This window comes from Thunnus maccoyii, chromosome 21, assembly GCF_910596095.1.
Source record: "Thunnus maccoyii chromosome 21, fThuMac1.1, whole genome shotgun sequence".
NCBI classification, from domain to species: domain Eukaryota; kingdom Metazoa; phylum Chordata; class Actinopteri; order Scombriformes; family Scombridae; genus Thunnus; species Thunnus maccoyii.
In genome coordinates this window covers 27,629,132-27,643,089 of record NC_056553.1, presented here as the reverse complement: position 1 = coordinate 27,643,089, position 13,958 = coordinate 27,629,132, and the positions used below count along the sequence as shown (strand labels likewise).

Genomic DNA, 13,958 nt, shown 5'->3' with positions numbered 1-13,958 from the left:
GTGGAGAAGATGCGGAGAACACTATGCTGATTACTGCACCGATAGATTAACATCTTTTGGTAGAGGCAGTGTGATGGTGTGGGGCGGTATCTCCCTCATTAGAAAAACAAGGCTTGTCATCATTGGAGGCAATCTCAATGCAGAGACATCGAGATGAGATTCTGCAACCAGTGGCGATCCCATATCTCCGCAGTCTGGGACTGAACTCTATCCTCCAAGATGACAACGCTCGCCCCCAAAGAGTGGGGTTTATCGGAGATTACCTCCAGAATTTGGGAGTGGAGATGGAATGGCCTGCCAGCAGTCCTGACCTGAACCCCATTGAATACTTGTGGGATCAGCTTGCACGTGCTGTTCGTGCCAGAGTGACCAACACAACCACGTTGGCTGACTTGCGACAAATGCTGGTTGAAGAATTGGGATGCCATCCCACAGCAGTGTGTGACCAGGCTGGTGACAAGCATGAGGAGGAGGTGCCAGGCTGTTGTGGCTGTGTATGGTTCTTCCACACGCCACTGAGGCTCCTGTTTGTTAAATGAATAAATTGTTGAATTGCCAATATGTCTTGTTTCTTCAAACTTCAATCATCCAATCCACCAAACACCAAACAAGAGCCAATGGCAGAATAAGCTGTTTGGCTTTGGTAGAGAAGATTTGGCAAATTTTTCATGGGCGCAATCCATATACTCAGCTTTGCTGCTCATCCCTCAAATGCATGTTTCTTACAAATGTGGCACCATTTAAGAGGGAAATAAACAGGTTTTCCAACAGTATAAGATTTATTTATATAAGCATTGTTACAACAAAGAAATAATCTTCCAAACACAAATTTCCTTACTTTTTGTGCTAAGTTTATATGTATCTGTTCCTCCATCTGCGTGTACATGTCCAGGCACATGTGCCTGCATGATCACTGATCAATGATTGCAGGTTTGGTTTTGTTTAAGCCAGTTTCACCTTTTCATTAAACGCTTTCAGAGCAGTATTTTTATTCCTGTTGGTAGGGCATTCCAAAAATGTATCCCTTTTACTGAGAAAGATGACTGACTGAAAGTAGTTTTGAGCTGTGCCACCCTGCAGTTGCTAATCGCTGATCCTCTAGTGGCAATTCTATTTGTGTTTATTTTTGTTACATATGGACAAAGTACAGCTGGGGTGAGATTATTCACATATTTAAAAATCAGTTTGATAAAAGAAGACTTGATAAAGCTGTCATAACTAAGCAACTTGAACTTTTTTCAGAATTACAGTGGTGCCATTTCATTTGTTTTTGATCCATTATTTTCAGTGCTTGTTTGTATAGTGATGTAACGGGTTTCAAATGACACTAAAAGGAGTATCTGAAATGACAAAATGACTGGCCATCTTGGTGTACTTCTTGAATCATGTATTTATTATAATACACAACATTTATTATTTCCATTGGTTTGGTTGAAACATAAATGCACAGCAGGTGTTTACCTTCAAAACATGATTGAGACATTAATCAACAACTGTGTGTAGAAGAGCTTTCTCTCAGCTGCTCCAGGTAAGTCTGAACCCTGAAGGCTGGTTGGCAAACTGGGCTTGGAAAACGATGTAGACTTGATGGGAGGAGGCTGTGAATGGCGCAATGTTGGTTTCCTGAATAAACAACACAGAAAGGAAAAAGAAAAGAAACATATGGGAGGAAGGACTGGCAATCTTATAAATAGCTGATTTCACAGCAACCTTTCTGTTCCCTTTTGTTCCCTCAGTGAATTCTTGCTTATCTTTCCTGACTTTTAATGGCTCATAGCAGCTCCAGCCCAGTGTGGTGTGACTGAAGCAGCCAATATTGATTAGGTGGGACTCTGTACTATTTTTTGTATCTGTTTACAGAAATAATGTAGTAAAATAAGTTATAGTCCAACATAACTATATAACAATATAATAAAAGATCTTCATTAAATCAAACCACATTTTAATAGTATTAATGATACACAACATTTTTCCAGCTATAGCCATTAAATCTATCTACATTCTGTATTTACATCTGCATATGTTATTTTTATTGTTAATGGCAGAAAACCTTTTCCAAATTGTATTGAAACTGCACAGGAAAGAATTCAGCATGTAATCCAGCTTGACAGTTTTTAATTTTGTCTCTTTGATATCAGCCTCACCGTTTACTGTTAACTTTCCTATGGTCATATTAGAGGTGAATTTACTTACTCCAAATGCAATACCAATATTTCCAACTGCTGCAGCTTCAACTGGTGAAATATATGCTGATTTTTATTGTGAAGCAGCAACAGGAAATACATTGTATTTTCCACCATGGTTAGTGCTGACATTGACAGTTGATTAAAAGTGTGTTTACAAAACAATTATTTGCAGACAGTCAACAGTCAGTTTTGTTTGGTTGCTCTACAGATATCTGTTTTAGCTGCCCAGGGAGTGTTTGCTGTATTATTAAGCAGCACTTGCCAAATTAACCAGGACTGAAATCAAGGATTACAATTTAACACATTTTTCCTTGAACATTGTTCCTTTTGTTGAATGTTTGAGCTTCAGTGTGCAGAATGATGTATGAATTAGATGGCTGTTTTCACATTACTTTGCTGAAGGGTGAAAGTTTCTTTGTGCTCACCTTAAATCTCTGTTTCAGATTTGAGACATCAAAAATATTTAGTAGCCAATGGTAGTCCAGTATGCAATGGACTCAAGTGTGATGTGCAAACATGAAGTCTTCAGGGCGCTGAAAATTGACTTTTCAGTGGAGACTTCTTTTGTGCAGCAATTAAATTTATGAAATAGATAATACATTCATAGATTTAGGATTTTTCAGTCTGGGAGAATAAGTAGATGTAATTTTAAAAATTTTTACAAGATATTTGAACTTTCTTATGAGGTATTTTTCATCAAATATTCCAAGTTCAGTAGCAGAAAACACTTTCTTTTGGACTCCATTTCTTTTGAGACATGTGCAACATGTATCAAAACAGCCTGGCATCAGATCTTGTTTAACCGCACTTTATGCAAATCAAATGAAGTGAGCTTATTCACATCTTGAGTTGTTAAAATTGAATAAAAAAATTAGAGTGTTGCAAAATTCTGTACCCCTACTGCCATCAGACTCAGTGAATATCCCCCTAAATCTGCTACATTACAGTTAGTAGTAGTGACTGTATTCTTGGGTTACATACCATCCCACAGTAAGGTCCAACAGGCAGTGAGGAGGTGTCTGGACCATCATACAGCTTCAAGAAGTTGTTCTGACAATCCCCAGGGTCATCAACACTGATTTGGGTAAAGGTGACAGTCACTATACGCTCTCTGGGTGCCGTGATGCCCCATTCACAGTGGGTACTGTTGGGATAGGTGCCTGGGTAGTTGGGACTTGCAAATGAGCCATGGTCTCCATAGAGAGTGCCACCACACCCTAGTAGACACAAACATATAAGATGCTTTTTACTGTGGGTTCAAGCTTTATTTTGTGTAGTGTAGTTCTTTTGCTCCTCCATAAGAAGGAGTATTCACCAAAGTGATCATTTGTTGTAGTAGAGCTGCGAAACTGCTGCTCCTTTGACAGAGAACATATGAAGGTATTATTGGAGCAAAACAACTGAGCACCTGTGACAGTGGAATTTGTAGCTGTAAACAATAGACACACATGTATCAGTAAATTTGAAGTGTGGTGGAAAACTGCCTTTCCATGATCAAATATGCCAGTGAAAGTGCAAAGATAGCATTATGCCAATAAGAGACAGTTCCCAGGGAGTTAGCAAGAAGGCTAATCTGTGATATAGCAATTTGGTTTTCTGTATGAAATGATTAAAGGCCGCCAGGTCCATTTTTGGTGTGAGAAAAAGGTGGAAGATGCTGAGAAAGTAATTTCTAAGATAAGTCATACTTGTATTATCACCAAAGCATCAAGGTCACTTATGAACTCAGAAATAATGACCAGATGGCTGAATTTAATTAAAAATGAGGCAGAGACTAGAAATTAAGCTCCACAATAGGAGGGGTTATGAAAAGTATATAATATGAGGTTTAATGATTTTGCATCAGGTTTTTTCTTTGTCCTGTGATAAAAGGCCTCGGTTTGCTCTGTATCTTTTTAAATATATCTTTTATAAACCTATTCACATTGAACTCAACCAGGTTCCAGTGTATTTTTGAGTCTCTTTCTTATAAATTTTTGAGTTTTGTGTTGAGTCGTGAGTAATCTGAAGAGTTATTGGCCCATCTGAGGATTTTCCATGACAGAAGTCACAGTGAAAAATGCTTTAGGAGTTGCAAACTTGTAGAATCTGCTGCTACAAGTCTTGAATGTTTAAGAGAAGAAATGTTTACTGTTTTTTCGCTCACAAATGAAGTTCCACACACTCTCACTTTTGCACCACATATCTCAGTGACCACCATTATACTTTTGTTTATACAGTAGTTTAAATATGCATGCTAGTCAGCTAGGTTGGTAATCAACGTTTCTTAGTTAGGTTAGCTCCTCTTGCTTCTCAAAAGGTACAATCAGCTAGTTAACAAATTACACTGTTACATTAGCTACGCTAATTAGTCGGCAGAAGATACACTCATACTAAATTACATGCATTGATTCCTCATATTCTCTTCTGTTTTGCCTTCTAAAAAAATGACAGATCAGGATGGGTCTTCGCAGGTGAGTATCATATCATGAGTATGCACTTAACATGAGATTAATGGTGTTTTCCAAGTGAATGAGTGATAGGTCATATTTATTGGAGCTTCCTGCAGCTGTGCCATGACTGAAATCCGGTATTTTATTTTCATTTCAGGTTTGTTTTATTTGTTTACAGGGAATGAAAGACTTGATACAGTAATTAATATTACAAGACAAAAGACATTCACAGAACTGGCCAGACAACTTGACTGAAGGAACATGTGATCCCCTTGGTTTTTACCTTTCAAAACCATCTATCCATTATTTGCATTTTTTTTTCTATAAAAATAATCCCAATTTTTCATGTAACCATTTTATTATTTCTAACTGAGTGTAACGCAGACTAAACCAAACAGTGAAAACAAACTTAAATATAATAAATTTAACATATTTACTTATACAGATTTTAAACTTTATTTTAAGGTGTCCAGTACATCCAGATCAATTACAACCTCACAAAAAGCTTCAATTTCCAGAATTTCAAGATATCATGTTTTGTATTTGTATTTATTAATAGGAAGCCTGTTTCCCAAACATTTAAGATCTTTCAGTTGAACTTTTTAAGCAGCACCATGACTCCACTCCCACTCAGAAGGAATTTGCCATTTGCATGGACCCAAAGCCTACAAGAAACAATGAAAATACCACTTCCACACCCTCACAGTCGTCAAAGGGAAATATAATAGATGATAGTAGGGGTGGGTACTATTCATATTTGAACTGATACTGGTACCAGTACTGGTACCTGGAATTCGCAACCAGTATCTGCACAATCTGATATCGCTGTGTTGTTCAATCATAATGTTGTTCCAGGACCATCTTTGCAACTGATCAATCACGTTGTTGTTATGTCATAGCTTTGCAATTTGGGGAACAAGACCGTAAAATACAAAAACACAGCTCCTTCTGAGTTTATGGTGTTTGTGTAATAACAAAGTAGTATTCATTTTTTACTATGTATTACTTTGTTATTTCAGAGAGAGTAAAGTACTGAAAAAAGGTACCGTGTTAACATAATTTACTGTGTTGCTGCTCCCGCTGCTATCAGACTGCTTGTTCCAGAAGCAACTGAACAGCTGCTGTATGGACACCACAACATGGCTAACTGAGTTAATGGCTAACAGAGCTATCAGAACTAAGGGAGCTAATGGAGCTAACAGAGCTATCAGAGCTAACGGCTAACTGAACTGCTTTAGTAACATAATTTTGGATATTTGCTTATGATGAGTGATTAAAGGCCAGCAGGCCCAATTTTATTTTTGGATGATTTTGGGGAAGTTTGAGACACCGTTGTTTCCAAGCTGGGTGAAACTGGTAAAAAGCTAGGTGAAGCCCAAAATAGGCTCCACAACAGGTGAAGTTATGAACAGTACATAAAATGATGCTCTGTGATTTTGCATTAGGTTCTTCATCCTGGGATCGAAGCCTCTGTTTGCTCTGTATTACACTTGATGCACAGTAAACCTATTCACATTGAACTCCATCAGTTTCAAGTGTGTTTTTTGAGTCTGAATATATCTAAGTTATTTTGAGTCTTATAAAATGCGGGAGACCTGAAGATTTATTGGCCCATCTGAAGATTTTCCATGACAGTCCCTTGTACAATTTACAGCATTAATTAGAATCCCTTAGAATCTCTTTCATATCCAAGCAAAATTGGTATTGTGACTGAAATATCCCCAGTTGAACCGGAAATCAACTTGAACTGGGATATTAGGCTGTGGGATGAAGTAGAGAATGAAAATAATTACCGTAAAGATAATTAAATAAATTTGGCCTAGATAGATGATAAACTATGTAGCTAGCAGTATTTGCCCAGGATTTGTTTGCACGTTTATCCAGGGCTATCATATTAAAGGTGGTTCTGGGCCATCATATAAATGTTTGTCCTCTGCCATCATATGAAAGTTTGTCATATTTATTCAAGACTTAACAAACTTAACAAAACATTTTCTTTTATTACAGAGTTTCTAGGGGAACAGAGTAGAGAGCTTATGAGACACCAGGGAAGACAGCTGTGCATGCCTGTTACGTTATCTGTATTTCATTATGATGCTTTAAGTGTTTTCTGTTATTGTCTTAATGTCACACATGTTGTAAGAGACGGAACAGAACTATAATCTGTTTAAAAGTGATCTGTTTTAATAATATAGACTGAACTGAACAAAATAGCAACAATGATAGAAGTAAAACCACTTATAATCAGACTGTGGATGCCAAGCCTAGATTAAACACTTCACTTTTAGACATGCCACAAAAATGAAGAAAGGAAGATGTCAAGATTCAGTAAATTGTGTCTCATGGCTGTCAAGAGGCAGGTTCAGCATGACTAAGGGTCGGTAACGAAGTACATTTACTTGAGTACTGTACTTAAGTACATTTTTTGAGTATCTTTACTTGAGTATAAATTTTTTTGGAAACTTATGACTTTTTCTCTACTACATTTGAAAGACAAATATTGTACTTTTGGCTCCACTACATTTCTACTACATTTGTATAACTTTCACTTGTATTGGAGTAATTTGACCAGGAGTATCTATATTTTAACTCAATTAATGGAGTTGTGTACTTTGTCCACCACTGAGCATGACCCTCACACACAAGGACTAACAGGCTTTGTTGATCTGGGAGATAGCATTAATGAGACGCCGGCGGTGAGTGAAGCCCTTGTGTTTAGGGTTGTTAGACTACAAGGACACTGGAAGACACCCGTCGCCTACTTCTTTAATGAGTCACTAACACAAGACACTTAAAGAGTTTTGCTGCAGAATGCTTTAGAGGCACTACATGAGTGAGATATCGTTATTTTATGAAATATTATGTGTGACAATAGAGGGGCATTTATCTGTCAGCATCATAGACTATAAAAAATAATGGATGTAATCACCCTGACGTCAGCCATTGGATATGCACATGAACTGGAAACACATGGTTACGTTACCTAACCAATGTTGTTACCGTGGTAGCAACTTGCCTGTGAATGCACCCACCTGTTACTCAAAGCAGCCACACTCTTAATTATGCATAACTTTAAGCTTTAATAAAATTTAAATGGGTGAGTTATATAAAAACTCACCCCCGTACAGCTGGGCTGTAAACATGTTTATTTCTGCTGTAAACTAACATTTTAAAGAGAGACACCACCAGCTTTTGGTATATTCTTTTTATCCCTTCGGCATGCCTTTAAAATCATAACCAATAATGACCATAAAAATAAAATAATTTAACTACAAAACTAAGATAACTTGCTCACTCACTCAACACCCCCCCCCCCCCCCCCCCCCCTGTTTCACCATTATTGGTGATGAGGAATAGGATGATCATGTTGTTGGCAAATATGATGATTGTGTTGGAGATGTGTTTTGCAACACAGTCATGGGTGAAAAGCAAGTACAGGAGGGGGCTTAGTACACAGCCTTGAGGTGTGCCAGTATTGTGTGTGAGTGGGGAGAAGATGAGAATGCCTATTCTCACCACCTGTGGTCTGCTTGTCGGGGAAGTTATGGATCAAGTTACAGATGGAAAGGTGCAGTCCCATGTCCATGAGCTTAATGACGAGCTTAGAGAGTGCAATGGTGTTGAATGCTGAGCTGTAATCAATGAACAGCATTCTCACATAAGTGTTTCTCTTGTCCAGGTGTGAGAGGACAGTGTGCATTGCTATGGCGACGGCCTCATCTGTGGCTTTATTGGGTCTGTATGCTAATTGAAGGGGATGTTGTCAGGTAGACAGAGTGCAGACTAGCTGCTAGCTGCTCAAAGTACTGATGTAAGTGCGACAGGGCAGTAGTCATTCAGGTAGGAAGCAGAACAGACTTTTGGGGGATACAGTGACAGCCCTCTTGAAACAGGCAGGAATTACAGAATTGCTGAGGGAGAGGTTTAAGATGCTCCAGCACAATATAACTTTACTAGACACATCACTGGGAAAATTATAGTTATAGTTGAATTTTGTTTTTTAGGGTGATGGGCAAAACCTACACCAGTATATACCTACTGTGGTGGGATACTTAAGATTTGCTGCATAGTTATATGTATTTAGGCCTGAAGCCTTCATTGAACTTGTCACTTAAGCCTTTTCTGTATTGTATTCAGAGTGAGCTACAATAAACATGGAGTGTTTGTCTGCTGTCATTTGGAGCAGCACAAGTACATCAAGTAGCTCATGTGATTGGCCATGATTGTCACAGACTCGAATGTGCCCACCTATAATGTGTGATGATGTATTATTTCTGATCCCACCCCCTAACCTCTTCAACCGCTGGATTCACAACAATAGGGCCCTTATGTCAGGTAACTTATTTCACAACCTCAACCTCCTGAAGAACGTAAGATGTGTTGAAACATTGATCAATAGAATTCAAAATAGAAAGAAAGTTTACGACATAGACCACACTATAAACACACAACTTAGACACTTAGGCCTGCCACTTGTTTGACCATGCAGATGTATGGATTATAACAGTTTAACAAAGAAGTGACTTCAGCTTTAAAAAGGTTCCATTTGCATTTTAAGACCCAAGCAGCCTACATTATAGCACAAACAAAGGTGATGTATTCTCCATCAAAAATGTGGCTGTCAACAGGTTTGTCAACCCTTCCTTTAAAGGTAGGCTGTAATAGTTTATTAGAGACATGTCAGACAGTTTAGCAGGATATAGAGATTAGGGTCCAATGCAGTTAATCTCATGCTGTTCATGTTTTGGTCATTTGTGATTTGTCAGACATTTGCTAGGTGTACTATAGGCTCTGTTGGGGGAGAGCAGGAGTCAAGAGTGCATTCTGCCCAGCAAAGGAGAGAAAGGGAGAAAAGAACTGAGAAGATGCCGGCTCCCATTCACAGACTGAGAAACCATTTGAGATCTGAAACTTTGATATAAATATATGTGTAGTGCACTGTGGTTAATGATGTTGAGAACAGTTGCTTAGGTGCCGCTGTATGATGTACTATTTTTTTTTTTTGGTATTATCCACTTATATATAAACAATTAAATGTTTTGAATGCATAATGTATGCATGTTCCATAAAACCAATGAAATGTTTTGAATTTAAAATGTGTATTGTGTAGATTTCTGATAGGACAAAAAAGTTGTTTTTTTTGCCTTATTAGATTTTACTCCTTTGAGATATCATAGCTTGCTTGTTGTGTTGAAGATTTTTAGCTTTTAGTAAATTTTCCTCTTTTGAGATACTGTACTGAGAAGAGGAGAAACACAACTGATTCCACTGATAATAATAAGTTACTGTGTTATTATCATATCTGGTGGTTAGAGACACTGGAAGAACTCACCCCATGCGCTACTGCATTACATAAATCCTTGACAAACCTGACAACCTAGCTGATAGGCAGAAGGTAGCGTAGTAGTCCTAGTAACTCAAACTGCACAGCAGTACTTGTGAGTGGTTAAATAGCACCAAACCAATATGACTGGGACATCATTGGACCGTGGCCTAGGCTGCTAAGCAGTGGCCAGATTGACACTTGCATCAGATTCTGGAGATCCATCAGAACCAGTTAACAGCTCTAATTCCACCACGTTAAAACATGCTCAGTTGTGAAAAACAAGACAAAAAACACTGAAAACTGTCTCAGATACATAGAATTTATCTCAAAGTATGCGGGGAGTTCCATAGGAAAGAATTTCGCAGTTTCTGTATGAGAGTGTGTTCTGAGTGTCCACAACAAAAAACAATATGTTTTTAGCTCCTTTCAGCTTTTCACCAAAGTAGTTTTGAAACTTCAAAAGTAACACACAATGGTGGAACCTGAGGTTTGAGATTGAGTGTGGGGCTGTGTTACTGTTGAATCTGAAGTGAGAAGACCATCAACAAAGTCAGTTTGAACACAATATTTTAGATGTATTAATTAAGCAACTGATTTCACTCATATAAACAATTCAGTTCTGACCGTGAGGGGAGGATGTCCATGTGACCTCAAAGCCATCGCGGGCGTGGGAGAAGTCACTCTTAAAGTGTAAGTAGAGGAGGTTGGATTGTGGGAAGATGGGGCTGGGCAGGGTGCTGCCGCATAGTCGATCAATCAGTGGTGAATCTGCAGTACTACCATTGCGGATCTGAAAGACAAAATAGAAGGTTGTTATTTACAGAATCACTGATACATTAATGAGAGATCACAGGGAGATCACACACAGGTCTGAGCAGAAAGTAGCTAACACACATATTAAATATAATGGGCCCCTTAGTTCCAATGAGGAGAAATCTAGAACATAGAGATATTTTAGACAATTGTGGACTTTCAATTTTGCTCCATAAGGAAATGGTTTTTGCAGTTTGTTGTGGAAGAACAACAGGAATGCTGAATACGAGTCAGGCCTCATCTCACCAGTGCTTTTGTGGCAGGACAGGAGCAAATACCTGCAGCAAGGTTCCTCAATTTGGTGGAAAGACTTCCCTGAGAAGTAGAGGCTTATAGTAGTAGATTGGCTGGAATGTTTAAGTGACAATATACTTTACAAAGTTCAGTGTAGTGTATAAACTACATGGCCAAAGGTATGTGGACACCTAAACATTCCAGCCAATCTACTACTCCTCCACTTCTAGGGGAAGACTTTCCACCAAATTTAAGTAAACATACTTTTGGGTTAAGCAATACATGTGCACAGTAGCTTTATGTGAAGTTTTTTAGATTTTGGTTATTTTGGATTGTTAAACACCCAAATGTGATTCCTTTTTCTCTTTTATACCATTACAATATAAAATCATTATCAGCCCAGTTCTTTACATATTATATGATAATTTTTATCAGCATTTCATTGTTTTATTTTCTAAAAAAAAAGATTTACTCTCAAAAGTAGTTAATCCATGAACAAGTGACTCTGTTCTCTTGCACTTACTTGAGCTTAAGGTGAGGTGAGCTCAGGCACATTGGATGTGTGCTTTCAAAGACGGCAAGATTTTTTATGATCAAACTACACACTACGTGTAAACAAGCTCATCTAAACATCTAAAGTACCTAAACCTATACATTTTTATGTAAATATTGTGATATTGATGTCATCCATTTTGACCAGCCCTGTAGTCAGTTTGCCTTCAGGCAATGTAGTGTGTGTGTGTTTTTGTATTATTATTGTTGAGGGCAAACACACAAGAATGTCAAGAGAGTATGAAGTATACAAGTTAGGTGATGAATGAAAATATGCAAATGAATGAAAATATGCGTCTCTGCATGTGGGCTTCATGTGTTACCTCCAGGTAGTCAAATTCACAGTTGCTGTGACTCTCCACATCAAAGTTGTTAAAGAAGAAGGAGATGTAGCTGTTCTGGGGTGCCTTCAGGATAATGGTGCAGTCCATGTTATGGGGGTACATTTCAGGCCAACCCGGACTCTTCAGGTAGCCATATTCTTGTTCATAGGTTCGACTACAACCTGGAAACCACCACCACAGTCAAAGCACTAATCTGAAACTAAGATCCTCCTTTCCCTTTCATGCCCCTTGTTTCAAAACCAAAAAGCAGATTTCATTGGGACTATTGCCTCAGAAAAAGAGTCAATGAACACTGTTGAGAATGTGTTCTGTGGCTTATCCAGAGAAATGGACACTGTTTCTGAAAAGAAATGTTTGATTTTTTAAAATATCAGATGTTGGAAGATCAGATAAGGGTTTCCAAATGTAGTTCAGAGAGGTAATTTGAAAGATTGGCTTGACTGAATGATTGATTGATTGATTGATTGATTGAGGGAGGGTTAGGGTTGAGCCCTTCCAAAATCTACATTTTATTTACCAAGTTAAGACTTTTGTGAATTTCTTCAAATAAAAAATTTTATATATACAGCTCAAAAACAAAAATATGATTTTCCTGTCTTTTCCACCCTGGCATAAATGACATTAAACATTTTTCTATGTTTAACAACTGATTCCCTCCCTTTATGATTTTCTAGATAAAGAAGAAGAGTCTCAAGTGTCCTCAGAGAGACCTTTGTACACAAATGAAAAAAAAACAAATTTGACAGTGATATTACATGATACTAATGTAATGTCAGAGGAATACTCTCACTGTCTATGGTAATGTAGGTTGACAACCTACCAACAATTTGTGGAAAGAGGTACATCATACTGTTTTTCAATTTTAACGTAGAATATTTATCATTAATTAATACCCCAAGGACCTTAATACAGAATAGGGCCAATATGTACTTATTAATATGTATACTTTGCATGCATCTGATAGGTCTTAACTGGAAAAGTAAAAAAATAAACCATTCATGGGTAAGTGGATTAAGGAGATATTGTCTTGTGTGGAATTAGAAAAAATTACACACTATGACATAAACAAGATTCATTTAAGGGAACATGGGAACCCTTTGATATATTGATATATATAGTACAGTACAGACCAAAAGTTTGGACACACCTTCTCATTCAATGAGTTTCCTTTCTTTTCATGACTATTGACATTGTAGATTCACACTGAAGGCATCAAAACTATGAATTAACACATGTGGAAATATGTACTTAACAAAAAAGTGTAAAACAACTGAAAATACGCCTTATATTCTAGTTTCTTCAAAGTAGCCACCTTTTGCTCTGATTACTGCTTTGCACACACTCTGCATTCTCTTGATGAGCTTCAAGAGGTAGTCACCTGAAATGGTTTTCACTTCACAGGTGTGCCCTGTCAGGTTTAATAAGTGGGATTTCTTGCCTTATAAATGGGGTTGGGACCATCAGTTGTGTTGTGCAGAAGTCAGGTGGATACACAGCTGATAGTCCTACTGAATAGACTGTTAGAATTTGTATTATGGCAAGAAAAAAGCAGCTAAGTAAAGAAAAACGAGTGGCCATCATTACTTTAAGAACTGAAGGTCAGTCAGTCCGAAAAATTGGGAAAACTTTGAAAGTGTCCCCAAGTGCAGTCGCAAAAACCATCAAGCGCTACAAAGAAACTGACTCACATGAGGACCGCCCCAGGAAAGGAAGACCAAGAGTCACCTCTGCTGCGGAGGATAAGTTCATCCGAGTCACCAGCCTCAGACATCGCAGGTTAACAGCAGCTCAGATTAGAGACCAGGTCAATGCCACACAGAGTTCTAGCAGCAGACACATCTCTAGAACAACTGTTAAGAGGAGACTGTGTGAATCAGGCCTTCATGGTAGAATAGCTGCTAGGAAACCACTGCTAAGGACAGGCAACAAGCAGAAGAGACTTGTTTGGGCTAAAGAACACAAGGAATGGACATTAAACCAGTGGAAATCTGTGCTTTGGTCTGATGAGTCCAAATTTGAGATCTTTGGTTCCAACCACCGTGTCTTTGTGCGACACAGAAAAGGTGAACGG

General features: G+C 38.1%; 1 protein-coding gene across 2 annotated transcripts in view; it reads right to left on the bottom strand.

Annotated features, from left to right (window-relative positions):
• Positions 1-1,370: 1,370 nt before the first annotated feature.
• The window catches only part of cubn (cubilin (intrinsic factor-cobalamin receptor)), a 184,286-nt gene continuing 171,698 nt past the window's right edge, over positions 1,371-13,958 (bottom strand). For both annotated transcript variants that reach the window (XM_042398686.1, XM_042398687.1), the window contains 4 exons: positions 11,867-12,048; positions 10,569-10,734; positions 3,168-3,403; positions 1,371-1,623 (listed from right to left, as the gene is read on the bottom strand). In XM_042398686.1, the coding sequence (XP_042254620.1) occupies positions 1,516-1,623; positions 3,168-3,403; positions 10,569-10,734; positions 11,867-12,048 (692 nt within the window). In that variant the 3' untranslated portion in view covers positions 1,371-1,515. The remainder of the gene's footprint in view (positions 1,624-3,167; positions 3,404-10,568; positions 10,735-11,866; positions 12,049-13,958) is intronic.